The sequence below is a fragment of the Garra rufa genome, chromosome 9, assembly GCF_049309525.1.
Source record: "Garra rufa chromosome 9, GarRuf1.0, whole genome shotgun sequence".
Taxonomy (NCBI): domain Eukaryota; kingdom Metazoa; phylum Chordata; class Actinopteri; order Cypriniformes; family Cyprinidae; genus Garra; species Garra rufa.
The window spans coordinates 13,263,549-13,283,247 of NC_133369.1; the positions used below are offsets into that span (position 1 = coordinate 13,263,549).

The 19,699-nt window shown below is 35.7% G+C and overlaps 2 protein-coding genes across 2 annotated transcripts in view; one reads left to right on the top strand and one right to left on the bottom strand.

Moving 5' to 3' along the window:
• Window positions 1–814: 814 nt before the first annotated feature.
• nagpa (N-acetylglucosamine-1-phosphodiester alpha-N-acetylglucosaminidase) lies at window positions 815–18,907 on the bottom strand. The gene is made up of 11 exons (XM_073847376.1): window positions 18,757–18,907; window positions 15,249–15,728; window positions 12,717–12,856; window positions 12,426–12,534; window positions 10,680–10,808; window positions 10,398–10,597; window positions 9,279–9,326; window positions 8,976–9,104; window positions 6,459–6,590; window positions 3,895–3,976; window positions 815–2,731 (listed from the first exon to the last, which is right to left on the bottom strand). Exons 1-11 carry the CDS (start codon window positions 18,840–18,842, stop codon window positions 2,500–2,502), a joined length of 1,767 nt encoding a protein of 588 aa, XP_073703477.1. The 5' UTR covers window positions 18,843–18,907; the 3' UTR covers window positions 815–2,499.
• Window positions 18,908–19,169: 262 nt separating this feature from the next.
• Window positions 19,170–19,699, top strand: part of ndufaf6 (NADH:ubiquinone oxidoreductase complex assembly factor 6) — a 14,905-nt gene continuing 14,375 nt past the window's right edge. The window contains exon 1 of the mRNA XM_073847377.1: window positions 19,170–19,377. Coding sequence (XP_073703478.1) covers window positions 19,196–19,377 — 182 coding nt within the window. The 5' untranslated portion in view covers window positions 19,170–19,195. The remainder of the gene's footprint in view (window positions 19,378–19,699) is intronic.

The window sequence follows — 19,699 nt, forward strand, 5'->3', positions numbered from 1 at the left end:
AAAAGATGTACAAGATACATTTCACCTCAAAAGAACAAAAAGAAATTTATATTTGAAATTTGAAAAATGTTGTGCATTTAAAATATTTTTGTGCATCATAACACTTTTTAATAACAACTAAGCACATTTGCCCTGGAAATTATCATTATGATCATTTATCTAGGTGTTATTTATATATATGTGCACTGCCAGTCAAAAGTTTTTGAACAGTAAGATTTGCAATGTTTTTCAAATAAGTCTGTATTTATTTGATCCAAAGCACAGCAAAAGTAATATTGTTAACTATTTTTACTATCTAAAATATCTGCTTTCTCTTTGAATATATTTTAAAATGTAATTTATTCCTGTGATCAAAGCTACATTTTTAGCACCATTACTCCAGTCTTCAGAAATCATTCTAATATGCTGATTTGCTGTTCAAGAAACATTTATTATTATTATTGTTATCAATATCAATATTTAAAACAGTTCAGTACATTTTGTCAGAATTCTTGATGAATAGAAAGATCCAAAAATCAGCATTTATCTGAAATTCTGTAACATTATACCATTATACACTATACCATTCAAAAGATTGGAGTCAGTATAATTATTTAAATATATTTTATATATTATTTTTCATATTTTTATATATATATATATATATATAATATATATATATATATATATATATATATATATATATATATATATATATATATATATATATATATACACACACACACACACGCACACACACATTTTTGTTTTAAATATAATTTTATTTTGATAGTTTTTTCTATTAAAAAAATTATAGAAATTAACACTTTTATTTAGCAAGGATGCTTTAAATTAATTAAAAGTGATGAAAGACATTTATAATGTTACAAAGATTTCTATTTCAGATAAATGCTGTTCTTCCACATTTTCTAAACAAAAAAACCTGAGAAAAATTATACTCAACTGTTTTTCATAACATAATAATAAATGTTTTTGAGCAGCAAATCAGAATATTAGAATGATTTCTGAAGGATCATGTGACTGGAGTAATGATGCTAAAATTCAGCTTTGAAATCACAGGAATAAATTACATGTTAAAATATATTAAAATAGAAAACAGTTATTTTAAATAGTAAAAATATTTTAAAATGTTACTATTTCTGCTGTACTTTGGATCAAATAAATTCAGGGTTATATATAGTGTTACATAAATGAGAAATAAAAGATTATTTTACATTACAGTGATGAAAATAGGCAGAGAAAATGTGCATAATTGTCAAAAAGTACTATCAAATAAAGATCCAAGGTCCAAAACAGGATTAATTCTTAAGGAAAAATATAATTTATTTTAGTTGATTGTAGGGTTTAATATAATCTGGAATGTTTTGACAGGTTTAACGATTCATCCTTCCACATAATTCTGTGTTTTGCTTGTGAAACGTTTAAACTCTTAAAACAGCACAAGCCTAAATCCATTTTAATGCTAAACAGGAAACAACACAGGAACTACAGACCCGAGTAAATGTTCCTCTTCCATTATATTTGTGTCATGTTTCAGAGCTAAAACAGAAACCAGACAAAACGCTTCTCTCAAATCTCACCCCAAAGCCTGGATTCACTGCTTTACAGCAGAGAAAATACAGCACCTTTGTGCAAGTACAGAAAAAAAATGTCCTTCTCTTGCTTTCCTAGAGAGCGTGAAAACAATCCTTGATTTTTTTTTTTTTTTTTCATATCGTGTTTCTATGGCTGGTTCTAAGTGCCTAAGACAACACACAAAACAGCACCGTGATAAGGCTGGCAGAAGTTGGCAAGGCGTTTACAGAAACAAAAGCGCTCAGGGGATAATAAATAATAAATAAACGCAATGACCTCCGGAGCCACAAGGAGGAAAGAAAAAATCATTCAATAAAACGGTTTCAAAATAGGCGTTTGGCAAGTTCCTGCAGGAAGGATTCCGCAAAAATAGTTCATAGTTCAAAACTTGTCTGTTCCTATGGCAACAGGTGGAACAACTGGGCCATTTTGTCAATAAAAAGGCTTTGTGGTGATATTGCTCTTTTCTTGATTCTCTCTTCATCTGAAGACCAAAATGAAAGCCTTCATTGAGGTCAATGAAACACTATTTTAAACTGTAAATGATGTTACATGAGAAACTGGTTCTTACATTGCTAGCAGCTACTCTGAAAGTGTACTAAAACCTAACAAGCATGTGCAAAATGCAGTCAAACTGCACAAACAGGGCACTTGGCACGTGTGAACAGAGTTGGCTGGGGCGAATGTGAACACACTGAGCTGTGCAGACAGCTGTTTGGATGCTAACGCCCAGCTCATTGTCCCTCATCACCAATCCAAATATGAAGAGGCCCTTACAAAAGCTCATCGATTCACAGCAGGAACAAACAAACAAACCCCTTCCTCGTCCTCAGACTAATGCGGTCTTGTTCTGGCTAGCTAGCTGGATGGATTGCACACTTGTGTGAACCTGCGCAAATGCACACATTTTAAAACACAATCACATTATGAGGAGTCTTCCGAGTCAGAGTAGTCTTGCTGAAAGAGAACTTTCCCAGCCTTCGTCCCCTGTCCCTTGCTTCGCTCCGTGGACCCGTTGATCTCTCCCAGCGGCAAGTAGGAGTAGTCCGCCCTCTGCCCGCGCGCTTTGCATTTTCTGCACGTCTGGATAAGGTTACCAGCAAGGCTGGCCAGCAGCAACGTTGCCAGGATAGCGCAGACAACCAGCCAGCTTTGTCTGCACACATAAACAAAACACTCTAGGGGTGAGGAGTTGCACTTTGACCTCTGACTCCACCGCTGCTGCCCGCAGCCTCCACAAAGCACTTGAGTGCAACCATGGTAACACCGCACAATCCCTTACTTGCATGTGAAAGGCCGAGCTGACTACTAAATTCATCTGTGCCACTCCGCTGCCACGGAGTTGTTTACCAGTACAGTCGGGGCACTTGGTTCAGACTTGTCCGAAAGCCCATTCTGCTAAACAAGGGCCTGGAATTTGTCAGAGTGGATTTCCGTGGCAATAATCAAGTTACTCAAACACGCAGATAGGGAATGGTATAAATGACAAGTTGTTTGAGATAACAGATTTTTCTCCCCCTTATGTTGTGGAAACTGCAGCTTTGAGGCAAGGAAAAACAGGTCCTATAATTGTACCCGACATTTAGTTTTTAAAATAGCAACATTTCCACTCTGAAATGAATCAGAGAGGATTATTTAAGACACATGCACCATTGCAATCAATTTGTTTTTATCAAAACCATCAGTCCTCAGACCACAATTCAATATTTCACAAAGTTTAAGACATCTATTTTAAAGTACATATTTTTATAATATAAAGCATATATTATTTCTGTTTTATATAATATATAGTTACATAAGTTTATATATTATATACTTAAATATTATTAAATAACAGTTGAGGTCAAAAGTTTACATACACCTAATGTTAATTATTTTACCAAAACAGCTGGCAGTTTAACAGCTCAGGACAAACAAGAGACTCATGAACAACTACCACAAAAAACAGCTGTGGATCATTCAGGTAACAACACAGTATTAAGAATCAAGTGTATGTAAACTTTTGAACAGGATAATTTTTATAAATTCAGTGATTTATTTTCTCTTGTGGACTATATGTAGACATCTTTTATGTGAAATATCTTATTAAGGTCAGTACTAAATAAAAAATAACATGTTTTTTGTATGATCCCTCTTACTTTGATAAAATAATGAACTTTTAGCAGATTCTGCAAGGTGTATGTAAACTTTTGACTTTAACTGTAGTAAGTAATACTTTGACAAAATTATGCTTTGTCCTATGTCTTAAAAAGCAATGAGAGGGCACATTTTGGCTGCTGTTACGATGTGTGTGTGTGTGTGTGTGTTTGGAGCACTTACTCAGATAAATACGGTTTGGGAGCATGAGCTTCCTCTTCTTGTCTCCATTCCCTCAACATTTGGGTAGCCAGGCAGTGACCAGCTGAAAGATTGTGAAAAGAAATGTTGTTTTTGCATCAAATCCCTTGTTAAGACAATAACTCTCCCTTACAGGCATATTTCTCCTTTCCCCTGTTTCCTCACTTCAGATATAACTGTGGGAACCAACTTTTTTTTCTTTTCTTTTTTTTTTGGTAATTCAGTGTCTATTACTGACTTTTTATGACAAAAAATGTGAGACTTTTTTGATTAACATCCAAATGTCTCTAGAGTAAAGGTGCAGTCACATTAGCGAAAGTTCAAAGACAAAAATTTGCAGAGAAAAATGTCCATTGTCTATTGTCAATAGTATAGTGATGTATAAATGAAATTCCAGATCATATGGATTCCTATTGAAATGACTAGATTTTGCCTGTGAAAATTCATAATGCACACAGAGATTTTTTCATAATCTCTTTCTCTTTACTAAGCACAAAATAATCATGAATGAACATCAGAAGGTATGTTTCTTATGATTCGGCGTTATGAATTGTCAGATTGCCTGTCAAACAAACTCCCTGCGAAAGGGTCAATTATATTATTAGTCAAGCTTTTTGCACAAAACAACTTTTTTTATGAACACTTTCAACACTCTCTCTGAACCTTAAAATTAAACAGGTGTTCTGCACCCTGTCTAATACAGATCTAAGACAGCTTTCCCTGCCCAATTATTTAGTAACAGCTTTTGGAAAGCCTGTGTTAGATTGTGCAAGACTGCAAAGATCAGGGACCTTTCTAAAAATAAAGAGTCATTTTTGCAGTTCCAAATTCCAAAAAAAAAAAAAATGTCTTTTTGGATTGACAATTGGAGTTCAGGAAATTACAGAATGTTTTCATAGTGCAATGTATTTTGGATCAAAACATCAAGATCCAACTAGATATCAAATCCTTCACATGGAGCAAATAACAGAAAAGGCTATCACCTAGAAGATAAAGCGAGATAAGCAGAAAGCAGTTCACGTGCACAGCAGATGGGATCGTAATGAGCTTGCGGTGTCAGGTGGATGGTCTGCTTCTGAACTCCAGAGAACAGGGGGTTTGGGGTTTATTATTTCTGTGCAGGAAAGTTTGAGAATGCGGCGTCTTCTCACGTTAAATGACAGAGGTCAGAGAGTTGGGATAGAACGAGCTGTCAGGGTTTTTTTCTGGTCTTGACACAAATAGCTTTTCTGTGGCAGAGGTCATCAGTAACACGAGGGGCTGCTGGGTAGACTGTGATTCTGCAAGGTCTCTTTTCTCAATCCCACTCTGCAAACACCCAGCAGCTTTGTTTATCACAGACTGTTTGAGGATGTGTGTGTGCAAGTTTGAATAGAGGTTGCAATCATGTGATAGCGAACGAGCAAAGAGAGAGAGAAAGGGACAGATATAGCGAAAAATAGTGAGATACGGTGACGGTCAATCCATTATATTTTTAAGAAATATAAATACTTGATATACTAATAAATTAATTGGAAATAACTGCTGGAAGTAACCTCAATGATTATAAATCAAAGACATTACAAAATCACTGAAAAAATCTTTAAAATGTATAAAAAGTTATATTGGCAATTCTATAAAATTATAAGGGTATTTTTTTTAAACAGATTTATACATTGTCTGAAAGCTGAATAAACATGCGTTCTATTGATGTATGGTTTGTTAGGATATTACAATATTTGGCTGAGAAAAAAATACTTGAGGGTGATTTGATTTGAGGGTGCAAAAAAAAAATCTAAATATTGAGAAAAATCACCTTTTAAGTTGTCCAAATGAAGTTCTTAGCAATGCATATTACTAATACAAAATTAAGTTTTTATATATTTAAGTATTTTACATACTCTCCACATAATGATTTTTTTTTTTTTTTTTTTGCATAAGTTGAACCATACAATGTATTTTTGGCTATTGCTACAAATATACCCGTGCTACTTAACACTGGTTTTGTGGTCCAGGGTCACATATTTCCTATTTTTTTCAAGCTTGAAATTTTAATTATTCGTTTCATTTGGTAATTATATCATATTATTAAAGTATATTGCCAATTTTTTCAAGCTTGATTTTTTCAGATTGTAGGAACATTTGTTATTATTGAATTTATGTAATAAAGCTTTTTTATTTTTTAATAATTGTTTCCCTAAATAAATGGTTTAAATGAATAGTCCTAGACAATCGTTTCCAATGAATCACACCTCAGAAAAATCAGCCCAAAGTTAAGTGGAAAATGGCTGGTGAGAAATGTTATGGCTCATATTTCAGTCAACTTGCATGCCACGTTTTACAGTAGAGAAGTGTGGACAGACACTAGCAAACACACACACACACACACACACACACACACACACACACACATATAGAAGGACAATGAGGAATGCTGATGGCCCAAGCTGTAAGCAGAGAGAGTTATGTGCTGAGAAAGTGTGAACATTAAACTGATCTATAGAGACGTCACACAGGGAAGGTGTTGTTTACATGTCGTGTTAGTGCTAATAGGGGCTGTACCGCACCTCTGTGCAGGCTGATGTTTCTCTCTCCTTGGTATGTGGTGTTGCAGCTTCCTGTGACAGTGTCACATGGGCACATGTTGTGGCACTGGCATGGCTGCTCACAGTTCAGCCCGTAGAATCCAAGAGGGCACTCTGGGATGACAAAGAGAGCAAAGACACAGTTAAGATAACCTATTTTTCTAGTGTTGCATGCATTACTGAAGGCAATTCTAGAAGGCATAAAATAGGAATGTGGTAGTTTAAAAAAAATTGCAAATGAAAGCAATGAGAAGTCGATCGCTTGAATTTGATGAGCTCATAATCACAAGTGGAACTTATAAAGTTTGTGATAGCATATGAAGGCACCATGAGACCAGCTATGTTGTTATTTTTATTGTGCCATGCTCCCCGTCTGTGCAATTCATAAACGTGCATTTATTAGGCACAGTACAATCAGATGAAATCAATTCAAATCAATTCCGATTCGAAATTATAAAACTGAACACCGCTACTGAGAGTTTCTGAAATTTTCAGTGCGTGAGATTGTCCCGTTTTGTTTTTGCCAGCTCTTGAAGCTCCGCCCTCTTCTCATTGGCATTTTAAGGGACAAAAACGGCATGTTTTGCCTCATACTATAAAAGTGCCAAATTTAACAAGCTATAAAAAATTATCTGTCTGGTATTTTCAGCTAAAACTTCACATACACACACTGGGGACATCAGAGACTTATTTTACATTTTGTAAAAAGAGGCATTATAGGTTACCTAGAAACATACAGTCAAGCCCGTAATTATTCATACCCCTGGCAAATTCTGACTTAAAGTTACTTTTATTCAACCAGCAAGTTTTTATTTTTTTGATTAGAAATGACACAGACGTCTCCCAGAAGATAATAAGACGATGTACAAGAGGCATCATTGTGGAACAAAATATTACTCATCTTTTATTTGCATTTGAACAAAAAGTGGCATGTCCAAAATTATTCATACCCTTATCAATAATCAATAGGAAAGCCTTTATTGGTTATTACAGCAATCAAATGCTTCCTATAATTGCCGACCAGCTTTTTGCATGTCTCCACTGGTATTTTTGCCATTCATCTTTAGCGATGAGCTCCAACTCTTTCAGGTTGGAGGGTCTCCTTGCCATCACCCTGATCTTAAGGTCCCTCCACAGATTTTCAATTGGATTTAAGTCAGGACTCTGGCTGGACCACTGCAAAACGTTAATGTTTTTGTCTGTTAACCATTTCTTCACCACTTTTGCTGTGTGTTTTGGGTCGTTGTCGTGCTGAAATGTCCACTGGTGCCCAAGGCCAAGTTTCTCTGCAGACTGCCTGATGTTGTTGTTGAGAATTTTGATGTATTGCTCCTTTTTCATGGTGCTGTTTATTGTGATTAGGTTCCCTGGTCCACCGGCTGAAGAACACCCCCAAAACATAAGGTTCCCTCCACCATGTTTGACAGTGGGGATGGTGTTCGTAGCGATGAAGGCTTCTCCTTTTTTTACACCAAATGAAGGCTACATCATTGTGGCCAAACAATTCAATTTTTGTTTCATCTGACCATAAAACAGAAGACCAGAAGTCTTCTTCTTTGTCCAAATGAGCATTTGCGAAGGCCAAGCGGGCTTTTGTGTGCCTTATCTGGAGAAGTGGTGTCCTCCTTGGTCTGCGTCTGTGGAACCCAGCGGTGTGCAGTGTCTGTTGGACTGTCTGCCTTGAGATGTTGCCACCAGCAGAGCCCAGATTCATCAGGATGGCCTTGGTGGTGATCCTTGGATTATTTTTTTTCCTCTTTCACTATCCTCCTGGCCAGCACAGGTGTCACTTTTGGCTTCCGAGATTCCGAGATTTTTCACAGTGTGTAACATCTTGTATTTTTAATAATATTTTGCACTGCCACTGGAACTTCAAAATATTTAGATATGGTCTTATAGCCCTTTCCTGACTTGAGCAGCCACAATGCGCAGCCGCAGGTCCTCGGTGAGCTCCTTTGTCTTAGCCATGACTGTCCACAAACCAACAGCAGAGAGCTTCTGTTTTTCACCTGTTGAGTTGATTCAAACAGCTGTTGCCGATGAATCAGGGTAATTAGTATGCTTTAAAACAGCTTGGACTATTTGGAATGGTATAGAACTTTGGATTTTCCCATAGACTGTGACAGTTTGCAAAGGGTATAAATAATTTTGGACATGCCACTTTTTCTTAAATGTAAATAAAAGCTGAGAAATATTTTTTTCCACAATGATGCCTCTTGTACATCGTCTTTTTATCTTTATGGAGAATTCTGTGTCATTTCCAGTTAAAAAAAAACTTGCTCATTGAATAAAAGTAACTTTAAGTCAGAATTTGCCAGGGGTATGAATAATTTTGAGCTTGACTGTATATCTGGAAATATCTCCTACGCTTTTTCATAACCTTTTTACTAGGTAACAAATTCACCTGACTCTAAGGACAAATGCATGTTAAATATATTTACCAAATCTACGTCTGCATATATTTAATATCCCAAAACCAGTTGAGATTAGACTGCATACCTTTCTCGCAGGAATCTCCATAGAAACCAGCAAGACAGGTGCACTGTCCGTGAACAGGATCACACGAGCCTCCATTTGCGCACACGCATGTTTGATTGCAGCCATCGCCATAGAAACCTGCTGCACATACTGAGAGGATACAGACAGATGTTATTCATTGTAGAAGGATAAGCATATTGGTTTAAATGATTACTGCTGACTTAACTCTTATGTAATGATCCCAAGTAAAGAGCCACTCAGAGATTTATTTGATAGTTTTATAACTCTGAATCTGTATGACAGCAAAGCTGATTTTGCCCTTACCTTGGCTACAGTTTAAACCAATCCATCCAGCATCGCACACACACCCATCTGTTCAGAAAGAAAGGAAAAATAGAAAAAGAATGGTAGTTAATGGGTAAATGCAAGAGAAAAAAACATTGTCAAAATCTGTAAATGCACTACCAGTCAAAAGTTTTTGATTTTTAATGTTTTTTTAAAGTCTCTTCTGCTCACCAAGCCTGTATTTATTTGATCTGAAGTAGAGTAAAACAGTACAATTTTGAAATATTTATACTCCAGTCATGTGATCCTTCAGAAATTATTTTAGTATTCTGATTTGCTGCTCAAAAAACATTTATTATTATTATGTTAATAACAGCTGAGTACAATTATTTCAGGTTTCTTTGATTAATAGAAAGTTCAGAAAAACAGCTTTTAAATGGTATAGTGTATAATGTTACAAAAGCTTTTTATTTTATTTTTGGATCTTTATTTATCAACGAATCCTGAAAAAAATGTACTTGCATGTTTTAAATATTGATAATAATAACAATACTGTTTCTTAAACATTAAATCAGCATATTAGGATGATTTCTTAAGGATCATGTGACACTGAACACTGCAGTAATGATGCTGAAAATTCAGCTTTGATCACAGGAATAAATTACATTTTAAAATATATCCAAATAGATAACTGTTATTTTAAATATGTAAAAATGTATTTTGGCTCAAATAAATGCAGGCTTGGTGAGCAGAAGAGACTTCTTTAAATAAATAACTGTAACCAAAGTTAAAATGCATTACAATATTCATTGTTACATCTGAAAAATAGTTTGTGTATTTTTTAAATGAAACTTACAGTTATAAATTTAATATGTGGCTATTTAGTCATGTATACAGATAATGGATGCTATGATGATTAATGCTTGTGATCATAATTATTACAATACAAGGATTAATGTGTCATATTTTCTCAAGGTGTAACAATGAATAGATGTGTAATGTTTATTATAACTTTTGTTAGAATTATTAATGAGATCATACAATGCATTATAAGATGCATTACGAATCTCAATTAATGCATTAAAAAAATCTTCAAGTTAAGCGTGACTATAATGTCCTTTTGTGATATAAAGGAGTGTACACGAGAGAGTGACTCACTTTCAGTGCAGATCCCGTGCTCTCCACATGCAGCCTGGCATGTGAGATTGGCACATCCTGGGCCGCTCCAGCCCTGCTGGCACACACACTGGCCCTCAATGCAGCGCCCATGTCCGCTGCAGTCCTCCGGCTGGCACAAACTCTCGTGAACACACAACACAGTGGATACTGCCCGTGGACAGCGCCACTTTGGAGATTCGCTGGAAATTATGTACAATTGTTAAAATTGCCAAACTCAATTGTTGTTTGTAAATGTGTACTATTGCATTTGCATTTACACACCAGTGGTCTGAAGGGTAATTGGCCAGGGATCCATTGAGGATATAAGTGGCCGAGCCGCCTCCATCCAGATTGATAGCGTTGATTACATTCTGTTCTTTCAAAAACTTTGCCACCTGCCAGAGGTTCATTCTGCAAAGACAGCAGTTTTTATGTGTAAAACTAAAGAACGAACAGTACCTGGTATGCTTATTTTGGATTTAAATGGCTCACTGTGGTTTAAATAAAGGTTTTAAAACCAGGCTGAAATTTTTGAAAAACAAAATCACTCATGTACAGTGCCTTGCAAAAGTATTCACACCCTTTCATTTTTTCACATTTTGTTTTGCAGCATTGTTAAACTGCTTTGAATTAGTTTTCCCCCACATCAATTTACACTCCATACACCATAATAATGACAAAGCAAAAACCAGATTTGCAAATTTTACAAATTTATTAAAAATAAAACACTGAAATAAGTACATTGCATAAGTATTCATACCCTTAACTCAGTACATAGTTGAAGCACCTTTACAGCCTCAAGTCTTTTTGGGTATGATGTGACAAGCTTTGCACATCTGCATTTGGCAATTATCTGCCATTCTTTGCCTCACCTTTTCACCTCTCAAGCTCTATCAGCTTGGATGGGGGCTGGCAGACATTTTCTAGAGTCCTAGTTGTTCCAATCGTCTTCCATTCTGGATAATGCTTCTGTGAACCTTCAATGCAGCAGATTTTTTTCTGAACTCTTCCCTAGATCATTGCCTTAACGCAAGTCTGTCACTGAGCTCTACAGGCAGTTATTTTGACCTCAGGACTTGGTTTTTGCTCTGATATGCATTTTCAGCTGTTAGACCTTTTCTGAGAGGTGTGTGCCTTTCTAAATCACACTCATTCAAATGAATTTGCCAGAGTTTAACTCCACTCGAAGTGTAGTAACATCTAGAAGCAATATGAATGCTCCTGAGCTAAATTTCGAGTGTCCCAGAAAAGGGTATAAATACTTATGCTACGGGATCTTTTCAGTTTTATATTTTTAATAAATTTGCACAAATGTTAAAAACCTATTTTTTGCTTTGCCATTATGGAGTAGGGAGTGTAGATTGATGTGGGAAAAAAAAGTAATTTAAAGTAGTTTAACATTAGGCAGCAACATAACTAAATGTGAAAAAAATGAAGGGGTATGAATAATTTTGCAAACGCTGTATGTGTGTCAAAGACTAACATGGAAGAGAAGAAACTGTTAAATAAAGTTTTTTTTTTTTTTTTTTTTTTTTTTTTTTTAACGCACAAAAAGTATTCCTATAGCTTTATAAAATTAAGGTCACATGGACTATTTAACCAATGTCCTTACTACCTTTCTGGGCCTTGAACATGGTAGTTGAATTGCTGTCTATGCAGAGTCAGAAAGCTCTCGGATTTCATCAAAAATATCTTAATTTGTGTTCCAAAGGTCTTACAGGGTCTTACATGAGGATGAGTTATTAATGACAGAATTTTCGTTTTAGGTGAACTTTCCCTTTACTGAAAAAAAGTGTTAAATTCTTTAAAAAAACATTACAAGTAACATTAAAACTGGACTCAAAAAAGGTAAAATCATGAATATGGCATCTGATTTTGCATTGTCTTCTTGAGCAATAAATCTCACAAAGGTTCATTCTGGGTTATTTAGTGTTATCATGCATAGACAGACAGACAGAAGGGGGGGGGGGATCAATGTTTACACTGATAAACAGCTGAGATCTGCTCAGGTTCAAAGTCTATTCTTACCCTCTTACACCTGTCTGGCCATCGACATGGAAAAGAATGAGTTTTCCCTCTTTATCGTGACCCACCGCTGTACGGGCAGATATCACATCCACAAAGTACTGGAATTTTCCTGCAATATAGAAGATTAATATTCTGAATCTTATATTACAATCTTTGAGCACAGATGTGTTCAAAAACAACAGGACTAAGTATCTGAACTACTGCTGAAAATAATTATAGGGAGGGATTTTAGATAAACAAGCTTTTTATATGCTCACACTTCAGACTTTACAGAATTTGATGTAATCTTACCGGTCTCCTGGGTTTTGTCACATTCTGCCAGGATGCTCTCATTGATGTAGATCTCACCATCTCTCAGCAGCCACACCACCCCACTGATCAACTGCATGAAGGGGTTTACTTGATCCAGGATGTCGTCTTCAGACAGGTAGCTAAGAATATACACAAGAAAGAGCAAGTGAGATGGAAGGTATAGCCTAATAGTTAAAGATCTTGGCTGGCAACTGAAAGGCTGTAGGTTCAAACCACACAATGGATTTTGCCTTTGAACAAGACACTCCAGTAATGTTTTATAGGCACAAACGTTTGGGATCAGTACGTTTTTTTTAAATGTTTTTTTTTTTTTTTCAATCAAGGCTGCATTTATTTGATTAAAAAAAAATAATAATAATAATTGTGCATGATTATTTCAATTTGAAATGTGTTTTCTATCTGAATATTTTTTTAAATGTAATGTATTCCTGTAATGCAATGCTGAATTCTAATTGCTCCAGTATTCAGTGTCACATGATCCTTCAGAAATCATTCTAATATGCTGATTTAAGATTAGTTTATTGAAAACAGTTGTGCTGCTTAATAATTTGTTGGAACCTGTGATACTTTTTTCAGGATTCAAGTAAAAATAAATAAATAAAAAATATATAATATATATTAAGCATTTATTTAAAATTTATTTAAAATCTTTTGTAACAATATAAACTACCATTTAAAAGTTTGTGGTCAGTACATTTTTATCCTTTCTTCTGTTGGAAGAAATTAATACTTTTTCCACCAATGATGTGTTAAATTGATGATAAATTGTAGCAGACTTCTATTGTTAAAAAGGATTTCACTGGTTACAAAAAAATATATTAAGCAGCACAACTGTTTCCAACATTGATAATACAAGAAATACCATTATTTTAAACTCTAATAATATTTCACAATATTACAGATTTTTTTTCCTGTGTTTTTGATCAAGTAAATGCAGCCTTGATGAGCATAATAAAAATAAAAATAAAAAAAACATTACAAATCTTACTGATTCGAAACTTCTGAATGGCAGGGCATCTGAAGAAGGAAGGCAGGGTGGGACAAATTTTTTGTAAATAGCCAGTAGCTGTTTAAAAGTCTTATGCTCGTGCTCATCACCAGCCATTACTCCAGTCTTTAGTGTCACATGATCCTTCAGAAATCATTCTAATACGTTGATTTGATGCTTAAGTCAATTTCTTATTATTACGATTGTTGAAAACGGTTGTGCCGCATATTTTGATTACAGGATATTTTGATGAACAGGTTCAAAATAACAGCATTTGTTCAAAATAGAATTTTTTATAAATGTCTTTACTGACACTTTTGATCAATTTTATGCATCCTTGCTGAAAGTATTCATTTTGTTTAAAAAGTAAATAAATACTGATCCAAACTTTTAAACAGTTGTGTACATCACAGCCCAATAAAACCACACTTCACAGACTGCACTATGGACTAAAGCAATAAAAGCACTTTCAAAACGAATAAATTCCAGCAACTTTCTTTCCAAAAGTGTTGATGGTTTGAAAACGCAGTAAAATATAAATATTATCACAACGGACCATGATTTGCAGCTTACTTCTCCCAGCCAGATACTATTTTAGTGGGAGACAAAGATAATTTACAAGACTGCAAAAAGAGACTAAATGTGTTAATGCTATGCTGAAAGCTAACAGGCACGAACTAATGTTTAACACCAGCCTGGTCCAGAAGGCCAATCCCAATAATATCTGTATTGTATTTCACACTGGATAAAAGAAAAAAAACATAGTAATTAGCAAAAAGCAAACATTTGATTTGATAAGGATTACAGTGTCTGTTCCATCTGACTGGCTGACCATGCTATTTTATCATTCATTGACTCATTTCTTAAAGCTCATCCAGGTGAATGTCCAAATATGCTATATAAACACCTTATCTAACGCCAGAACGTTCCAGTTAAAGGCCTTTAACGTCATCATGAATGACAGAGCGAGCCACCGGGTACATGGCGTTCCGAAGTACTGCCTATTATTAAGAGCACTGGCGCGTTATGCAATATTGCCGTGTTTTTGTGAGGTTTCTATTTTAGGAAACAGATGTTGAAGGGGCCCTGCATTCCCACGACTTACTTCCTCCAAAATCTGCACCCATATTTAGGTTAAGGTTTGTTACAGCACCCTGGAGCGCAGGAAACCACTTTGTGCTTAAAGACGAACGCTAGCTGATAAATAAATATCTAAAAATCTTCTTTTGCATTCCACAGTCAAAAATAAATATAATATGGTTTCAAACAACATGAGAGTGAGAAGCTATTAAGAGAATTTTAATTTTGGATGGCCTATCCCTTTAAGGGTGTGATTGTAGATATAAAGGCACAGCTTAATTATAGGCAGGTCAAAAGTACAGCAGCACCCAACCAGGAAAGACTAGTTCAATTTTCTATTGTTTCCTGGGTCTCAACACAAAAACAAACCCTGTGCTATTGCAAAACATCACACGGGCCAGGAGAAAGAATGCAGAGAGTGAGAGCTCGGGCTATATCCTTACCCAAACACTAGCGTCCCATCCTTTCGGATGCCAAACTGAGCGTTTTGAATTCCTCCGCTGTTCATCACCAGTTTCCCATCACTTATGACATTCCCCAAACACTGCCTATTGTGTATGTTAAAGAAGCCTCCGTTCTGGGCAACGAGGCACTTTCTAGTTTTGGCAGTGAGCTCTACCAGTTCTCTTTGACTCCACTTGCACCCTCCAGGGCCTCCTGGTTCCAGAACAGATATGGATCTCAGTGGGTCATGCACCTCTGTGATGTGGCCGCTCACCCATCTGTGAACACCAGAGTCATCGATGTCAGAGATGAATATATTTGACTCAAACACTGGAGAGTTAGAGCGTTTGCTTGCTGCCCAGGTTTCGTGGGTTACATTGCCATGGGCAATAGGCTGACAGTCCCTCACGTGGCGGTGAGAATGAGATGGACCGTGGGATTTGGTGTAGGGTAACAAGAGGTCATCATCCAAAGAATGTCTGTGGAAAATTAACAAATTAAATCAGAGAAATAAAGAGCAAATTGTATTTAGGCTACTTAGGTTAACTTGGAATATGTGTGTAACTGATTCAGAAAAAAACTACATCTCCCCAGAGGTTTGTTTTGCAGAGTAAGCACATTTTCATGCGTACATGTTTCTTTCAAAGACACCTGCTGTTTTGCATACTTCTCAGCCTAAACCCAAGACAACGTTATCTGAAGAAAGTGTCAAAATCAGCTGAAGAGCAGCAGATGTTTAATTGCGCAATCCTTCTGCAAGTGTGGGCTCACATTGTGGTTGCTGAGATCCTCTTTCACTATGCAAATTCAATATGCAAATTAACTGTAGATTCAGTTGGGAGTGCGGTACTGTACTGCAAATGTGTGTAACACACAATACCTAATGAAAACTGTAGATCAGTCAATAATGTTTAAAAATAACTATTTACTAATCTGCAGATTTATCTCAAAGGTCTTACAGGGTCTTACATGAGGATGAGTTATTAATGACAGAATTGTCATTTTTAGGTGAAATACCCCTTTACTGAAAAAAGTGTTAAATTCTTTCAAAAAACATTACAAGTAACATTAAAACTGGACTCAAAAAAAAGGTAAAATCATAAATATGGCCTCCCTGAATGGAAAAAAAAAAAGCATTCTGATTTTGCATTGTCTTCTTGAGCAATACATCTCGCAAAGGTTCATTCTGGGTTATTCGGTGTTATATCATACATAGACAGAAGGACAGACAAAAGGGGGAATCAATGTTTAAAAATATTTTGTTTAATTAATATTTACTAATCTGCAGATTTATCTCAAAGTTTCTATAGTATGGGAAATGAACAAAAACAGACAGCAGGGGATGCTGTTGTTAAAGTTCGATTTAGGGGGAAAAATAAATGTTGACTGCCAAACCATATTTAGTAACATTACATATATAAAATTCTACACACATACAGTAAGAGTTTTAATGTTTATTTTTTTTTAAGAATTCTCTTCTGCTCACCAAGCCTGGATTTAATTTGATCCAAAATACAGCAAAAGCAGTAATATTGTGAAATATTGTATCTATTGAAAATAACTGCTTTCTATTTGAATATATTTCTAATATTCTAATATATTTCAAATCGTACTATTTTATATATATATATATATAATATATACACACACACACACACACACACACACACACAGTACAGACCAAAAGTTTGGACACACCTTCTCATTCAAAGAGTTTTCTTTATTTTCATGACTATGAAAATTGTAGATTCACACTGAAGGCATCAAAACTATGAATTAACACATGTGGAATTATTTACATAACAAAAAAGTGTGAAACAACTGAAAATGTCATATTCTAGGTTCTTCAAAGTAGCCACCTTTTGCTTTGATTACTGCTTTGCACACTCTTGGCATTCTCTTGATGAACTTCAAGAAGTAGTCACCTGAAATGGTTTTCACTTCTCAGGTGTGCCCTGTCAGGTATAATAAGTGGGATTTCTTGCCTTATAAATGGGGTTGGGACCATCAGTTGTGTTGTGCAGAAGTCAGGTGGATACACAGCTGATAGTACTACTGAATAGACTGTTAGAATTTGTATTATGGCAAGAAAAAAGCAGCTAAGTAAAGAAAAACGAGTGGCCATCATTACTTTAAGAAATGAAGGTCAGTCAGTCCGAAAAATTGGGAAAGCTTTGAAAGTGTCCCCAAGTGCAGTCACAAAAATCATCAAGCGCTACAAAGAAACTGGCTCACATGTGGACCGCCCCAGGAAAGGAAGACCAAGAGTCACCTCTGCTGCGAAGGATAAGTTCAGCCGAGTCACCAGCCTCAGAAATCGCAGGTTAACAGCAGCTCAGATTAGAGACCAGGTCAATGCCACACAGAGTTCTAGCAGCAGACACATCTCTAGAACAACTGTTAAGAGGAGACTGTGTGAATCAGGCCTTCATGGTAGAATATCTGCTAGGAAACCACTGCTAAGGACAGGCAACAAGCAGAAGAGACCTGTTTGGGCTAAAGAACACAAGGAATGGACATTAGACCAGTGGAAATCTGTGCTTTGGTCTGATGAGTCCAAATTTGAGATCTTTGACCTCCAGGCTGTGTAAGTGCTATTTGACCAAGAAGGAGAGTGATGGGGTGCTGCGCCAGATGACCTGGCATCCACAGTCACCGGACCTGAACCCAATCGAGATGGTTTGGGGTGAGCTGGACCGCAGAGTGAAGGACAAAAGGGCCAACAAGTGCTAAGCATCTCTGGGAACTCCTTCAAGACTGTTTGAAGACCATTTCAGGTGACTACCTCTTGAAGCTCATCAAGAGAATGCCAAGAGTGTGCAAAGCAGTAATCAAAGCAAAAGGTGGCTACTTTGAAGAACCTAGAAAATGACATTTTCAGTTGTTTCACACTTTTTTTTATGTAAATAATTCCACATGTGTTAATTCATAATTTTGATGCCTTCAGTGTGAATCTACAATTTTCATAGTCATGAAAATAAAGAAAACTCTTTGAATGAGAAGGTGTGTCCAAACTTTTGGTCTGTACTACGGAATTACAAGAATATGACTGTTTCCGAACAAGCTTTCCAAACAGCTTTCTACACAGCCTCCCCTTCTGCTATTGGTTGGACAAATAACCAGGCCATTGGCAGATAGTTTTCCTCCGAACTCTCTAATTGGATGACTAGTGTAAACAAAAAACTAGTTTTCTGTTTACACACCATAGAACTGTCAAAGAAGCAGTTAATATATTACATGTTGCATAAAACATTTAATGAATTTCACTCTAAAAATTACGGCATTTTTAAGAAAAGAAGCAATCATATATTTCTCTTCCTTGTGCAGGTATTGAGGAATGAAACTGAAAATGAACTTAATAAAAAAGCCAATTGAAAAAGATTTTCAGAATAAGTCAAAACTGCTAAATACATTAACACAAGAAAAACAAGTACTTTTAACATTTGAAAACATTCAACTACAAGAGTTTTGATCATCACAGCTGCACTACATAATACACGTCCTTACCGGATGTCTTTGCACTGGGACAAACATATTCCTAGGTATATAAGAAACAAAGAAATCTGATCGAAATTCACGGACGATGTTGCCATAAGACATACGTATAATACTATAAAACAAAACAAATGACTGTCCGAGTGATATCCGTTTTCTTCGATTCACATGTGCTGGTCATATGATGCTGATCACGTGATCACGCCAAGTGATCCTATCTGTCAATCATTTCTTCTTTCACTGTAATCGTAAACAACTGTACAAAAATATTTAAGTAATGTAGACTGCATTCGAATTAAAAAATAATTACATTTAAGTATCATGAAAACAATATGGTTCACTCTGAAGCGAAACTTTTGAGCGGAACATACTGTCAGAAGTGCTTGCTTACGGGGAAGTTGTAATATGACACACACGCAGGAGGAGGTTCAACTCAAGGATATCTAGATGCATGAGTTTTGCAATGGCATCCAGTATAAACATAAAGAATGGACTTTTAACCACCAAAAATGTTCTCCACATAAAGATTCCCTTTCACATGTTTATACAGAGGCCAACAGAAATCAAATGCAGAAGAGCATTAACAAATTCGACAGGACAGCACAATGAACAGTACTGTATTGATATTGTAAGGTAAGCCATTCGTTTAAAAATCTGTTTACTTTTAGTAGTTTTACCCAAAAGTAAATAAATCTTAATTTTAACCGGATAGACATATAACCCAGAATGTATTGTTTGACATGTAACCCAGAATGAATAGTATTATTTATTTGGCTGTATTTCATGGTAAGTATGAATAAATCACGTGACACAATTTTTAAATAATGTAAAATGCAATATATACAAAAATTACATTTTCTGTGGTTAAAGTTTTAACAGATGGTTAAAATAGATGTCAGTTGTTAAAATGAATGCTAGAAATGTGTAGGTAATGTGTGTGTGTGTGTGTGTGTGT

What these genes read in the sequence shown, in the direction of transcription:
- nagpa (XM_073847376.1), bottom strand. Translation starts at nt 18,842, where the DNA reads ATGGCAACATCGTCCGTGAATTTCGATCAGATTTCTTTGTTTCTTATA. An exon ending in AATTACCCTTCAGACCACTG is followed by an intron (nt 10,598 to 10,679) that starts GTGTGTAAATGC and finishes CATAATTTCCAG; the next exon opens with CGAATCTCCAAAGTGGCGCT. An exon ending in AAACATCAGCCTGCACAGAG is followed by an intron (nt 3,977 to 6,458) that starts GTGCGGTACAGC and finishes ACAATCTTTCAG; the next exon opens with CTGGTCACTGCCTGGCTACC.